Source organism: Squalius cephalus, assembly GCF_949319135.1.
Source record: "Squalius cephalus genome assembly, chromosome: 16".
NCBI lineage: Eukaryota > Metazoa > Chordata > Actinopteri > Cypriniformes > Leuciscidae > Squalius > Squalius cephalus.
In genome coordinates, this window is record NC_137137.1 from 16324313 (window position 1) to 16329620 (window position 5308).

General features: G+C 36.6%; 1 protein-coding gene across 1 annotated transcript; it reads right to left on the reverse strand.

The window, feature by feature from the left end:
- Nucleotides 1-1791: 1791 nt before the first annotated feature.
- LOC307173999 (macrophage-expressed gene 1 protein-like) lies at nucleotides 1792-4455 on the reverse strand. Its single transcript, XM_079897620.1, has 2 exons — nucleotides 3994-4455; nucleotides 1792-3677 (listed from the first exon to the last, which is right to left on the reverse strand). Exons 1-2 carry the CDS (start codon nucleotides 4441-4443, stop codon nucleotides 2271-2273), a joined length of 1857 nt encoding a protein of 618 aa, XP_079753746.1. The 5' UTR covers nucleotides 4444-4455; the 3' UTR covers nucleotides 1792-2270.
- Between the last annotated feature and the right edge of the window lie 853 nt (nucleotides 4456-5308).

A 5308-nucleotide genomic window follows, 5' to 3' on the forward strand; every position in this document is an offset into this window, starting at 1 on the left:
GTTTTGGTTAAAAAAAACATGCACACTGTTTTAGAGATATTTAATTGTAAACAGCATTGTTCTAGCCACACTGTAAAAAACAAAAAACCCCGGTAAACTACTGGCAGCTGTGGTTGCCGGCATCATACCGTAACAATTCGTTATGATGCTGTTTTTGAAATGAACAGCTAAATACCGTTTTGTCAGAAACAGCTATATGCTGTTAAATTACAGTTTTATACTGCAGCTAACAAAATGGTATTTAGCTTTTGATATGACCTTCTAAACGAAGAAACCTTTCCCGCTTGAAAATTACACTTTTCTCATTGGTCAAGCCAAACTTAAGAGGTGTGACCTCCACAGAAGTTAAAAGGGTATCTCAGTGACCTTCTCCTCTTTTTCTTCTGGTTGCTGTTCATGTGGAAACAAGCTTCTGCCCTGGTGCGCAGCCGGAGGGGTCTCAAAGTTACAACCAGCCCTGTTGTAATTTCCCTGACCGCAACCTCAGACTAACATCACTGAAGTTCATCATCCTCCACTCAACCTGGATGATTGTAACTTTACCACCATCGAACTACTGAACCATCATGACTTTCTTCTGAGAAAATGTAACTAACTAAACAGAGGTGTAATAAGCTTGTATAACCCCCTTGTTACCTGATGGTGCTGATGGTTCTGTTCAAGTGGTTAACTGACGCGTTTCCATAGCTTCATTCCACTGTTTCCTTTTCGGTTTCATTCATTCACTGTATGAGTATGTTTAGACTAGCTATGTGTTCGTGATTTAGTTAAAACTTTTGTGCACATTCACGTGAGTGAGGATTCTGTGGTCACTTCTTGCAAAACAAAGACCCTTTAAGGATGCCCTGTAAGAAAGTTATTTTTCTGTGGCAACGGAAAATATCCTCTTTTTTTTAGAGTTAATAGATGATTAATAGCCTACTGAGTGTTAAATGGACAAACATGTTAATTGATTGTAATATTAATTCAGCTACATCAAAGTTAAATTCTATTAACTGATCCAAATATCTATAATTAAACAAGTTATAATTGCAAATTCATATTTGATATCCCCTTTTGAGCTAATTTGCTACATCAGATACCATGGAAACAGACAAGACCTAATCAAAAACTTTCACATGTGGGCAAAGGAAACAGGAACTAAAACAATAGAAAACAGGAACATACAAACTAAAAATTCTATTAAAATCTAAACTTTTTTTTTTTTTTTTTTTTTTTTTTGTCTGGTGCATGTGAATTTAACAAAATAAATAAAGATTGTTTTTAAAACATTTGTTCTAACCATTTTACATTGGTCAAAGATAAACTATACAAAAAAGCATGTTATGACAGGATGAGCCACACTCCTTTTTATTTTTTTTAATTTTCAATTTTACCATATGCAACACAACACATACATAACAGACGTCTTGGCTATCGCTTACTCTAAATCAAAAGTTTTTTTTAAAGAAAAAATGTTTTCCTTACAAGCATGTTTTTGTATAATTCACTGACAAAAGCACTATTACTGTTTAAAAAAACATTAGAATTACTTAACGTTTGCCATTAATCATGTTCACTTACAAAAAATAAATGTGACCTCAGTTTGTATTAGAACCACTTGCTGTAAGTTCCAGAGTTCATCCATCTCAAAATATTTTCGATAGTACATGTTTCCACTAAATAAATGGGCTGTAATATGGCTTGAGAGCGCAGAAGAAAAATAAATGTGTGATGAAGGTGTTATGGAGGAATTGTGGAGAAAAAAAAATGGTTTTAGAAAATGCACAAAAACCAGTTCAACCAGGAAGTCATGCAGGACATATATTTATTGATTTGTTTGTTCATTCATGAAATTTAAATAAATATTGCTTAGGATAATGATAATACAGAGAAGGGGAAAAAACGCACATTCCTGATACCCATCACCACACGCCAATCAATGTGATTTGATTACAGATACAGTACACAATTTCCTCATTCGTAAGTAGCTTTGAATAAAAGCGTATGCTAAAGATGTTAATTTATATGTAATGTAAAATAATGAAATTAGTATTCTCACTTTTTGATCTTTCTGGCTCTTTATGCAACTCTCAATTTGGGCCACACTCCAAAGCACATCTCAAAGTAAGAACACCTAATTTTAATACAGAGTTCCTGACATCAGAGCAATCAAAGCTATCAGACCATAGGTTACACCAGCCTGTTCTCCTCCAGACCTTTACCGAACATTTGATTAATTTCAACAGGAAATTTCAACAGGAACTTGCCAGTTACCAAGTCTTTGTTTCTCAGACTTTCACCCAGGAAAGATTACCTTCTGGCATTATAGCTACAGAGTTTGTCGCAGTCATGCCAACAAGTGGTGGGCTTGTGAATGGTGGGAGGAGGACAGGTTTTATCTGACCACCACTGAACACACCAGACTGGACACAGTACAATATCTGACAGCCATCACTAATGGCAGCAAGATTTTGGCTGAACTGAGGTGGACAGCGAGATTGACCCATTGCAAAAGGATTGCCAGACTGGCAGCTGAAAAAACCACCAAAAGGCACAGAGGATTTTGTTGCCGTCACATAATCATTGCTCAGACAAACCTTCATGTCACTACACAAAAATTTCTGGACAAAGAAATTTGGAGGACAGCTGTAAGATTTGGTAAATGGGTTTTGCAAAGATGGTCCATATAGACCTCCAAAGAGGTATCCAGAATTCAAAGGTGTTTTCTGAGTTGTGGAACACCAGTAGGTGTCTACTTTTGCACGACGGATATAAAAAACATCACTACATATTGGGTCACAACAAGTAGACAACCATAAGAAACCACATGAACGACAGGACTTTTGGCACTCGTTACGAGTATAACCTCTTTCTACCGTCTCAGAGCGTAACAGGGTGGTGTTGTACTTTGGAGGGCAAGTATAATCACCAGTGGCTGGGTTTTTCTGTGCTGTCTCATCACAGATAGTATTTGCATCAGTTGTCAATGAAGTGCATTGTTGGTAAATGCCACCAAAGCTAAGATTGGTGACTGGACCCTCACAAGAAGCATCATCTACATTTGCCTGAAAGTTGAAGTTTTTGGAATCTGGATTTATACACCCTGGAATGGTGTTTACTTTATAGTATTTCTCTGAAGCCTGAGAAACTAATAATGCTAATTGATTTAAAGTTGCTGCTGGGAGGTCTGGGAATGTTGATGGATTAAGAAAATAGTGCAGCGGCAGCCCAGAGCGGTCAATAGCCACCAGATTATTGAGCGTACTCTCTTGCCACTTCTGTAGAGAGATGCCTGGGTAGAATAAAGCTCCACCATGGCTCTGAATTAACGAATATGTGATGTTACCTTGATAACCACTGGTTTTAGAGGTTCCCTGGGATGTACTGGCACCAATACCAAATGAAACTTTGTCAAAGAAGTTAAAGCCTGCTGATGCAGAAATAGAAGACAATTCTAACAGATTTTTCTGGATATAAGATGTTTTTAAATATTCCTCTTGCACTAAAGTAGCACCAGCATCAACACTTATGATGACATGAGTACCATAATCAAGGATTAGTTTCTCTGACAGGTAAGTTGCTTGACGTGTTTGATTGTTATTAATAGCATCTGCGATTTCCTCTGCCTGTTGAGCAAATCGGGAGTCCAGAGCAAAGTCCGGATAGGCCTTTACTGTGTACAGATGGTTACGGACCTGAAAAAAATAAATAAACAAAAGAGAAAAGACAGACCGACTAAATAAAAATGTTTATTTTAAAACCTTTTATACATTTACAAATCAAATATATATTTTATGGCATAAAAAATTAATAAATGCTGACATTAAATGATCAATCATAATGAAAAATGAAAATTGTTAAATTTTCAGCACAGTCAATAAGTGAAAAAAGAAAAAAGAAAAATAGGTAATATTGAATATTAGCATTAATAGCATATATATATATATATTTAATATATAATTAAATATATATAATTATTTGTTAATTTGTTAAAATGTTGTTGTGACTTACTTGAACCCGTGCTGTTACAGCACTCTCTCTCACTTGGTGAGTTTTAATACGTTGGTTTTCTTTAGAGAATTTTCCATTGATCAAAGGAAGATAGGAAGCTTCTGCATTGATGGAGTTTGAAGTGGAGCTAGTCTGGTCCATCCATGACATGATGATCTCCGAGTTTGTTTCCACTCCACTCACTTTCTGTGGAATGACAAAGACTTCATCTGGAATGAGATAGACACCATCTTCTGTGGTCTGACACTGGGAATAGCTCAGATTCATCACCCGGCCCATGTCTATGTTGCGCAGGTTATCCCAGCCTCCACCTGGAAGAACCTCCAGCGCTACTGAAGATGGGTTTTTCAGGCATGCATTGAGTCCATTACTAGGATGAGTGAGTGGATAAAGGTAGCAGATATTGATGCAACAGCAGAGTATCAGCAAACAGAAGGCTCTCGACTCCATGATTGTCTGGTTTGTGGTGTAAAAATCTTTTGAATTGCATCTTTTATAGTAAGGATGCAGGATACCAGGGCGTGTGATCTTCATTGAACCAGTTTAGGCAGTCTTGTATGTCTAACATACAAACAATCAGCCAACAGAATCAATACAATTTCAGACAATAGAAAATGAAACTATTTGCTGCTCAAAAATATTTTACTTGAAAACAAACACTGCTGATCATTATACCTCCACCCTAAGTAGAACTTTGAAATAATATTCCCATATTTATCTTATTTAAATTAAAGTATTACTTAAACTTCAAAGTCAAAGCTCTGTATTTGTCTAAATTACCCTATAAAGTAATAAATAATAGTAAGAGAAACAACACTTATAAAAAGGTTCTTTATTGGCATTTATGGTTCCATGACGAACCTTTAGCATCCATGGAGGCTTTCCATTGCTCAAAAGGTTCTGTGATACAAGCAATGTAGCTTGACTACGCCACCCAATTGGAGATCTGGGACTCAAAATAACCTTATCTTTTACTCCGCTTCACGTCGTGCCTAACAACGGCCTTCAGCTGTTACTTATTCACGATACAGCACAGCCTCTCGTACCTTATTGCTTACATATATTAGGGCTGTCAAAATAACAGCAAAAATAATGTGTTAAAAAGAATAACGCAGATTAATCCATTCCATATTGACCTTTGACCTGGAGCCGTTCTAGCCACCATTCGACTGTAAAATGAAGGAGGGAGATGAGAACGCGCTGCTTGGATCATTGATTGGAACATTTACTTATAAAAAACAGCCTGATGGAAGTGTTGATAAAAATAAAGTCGTCTGCAATGTCTGCAGCAAGGAATTTGCATATCACCGGAGTT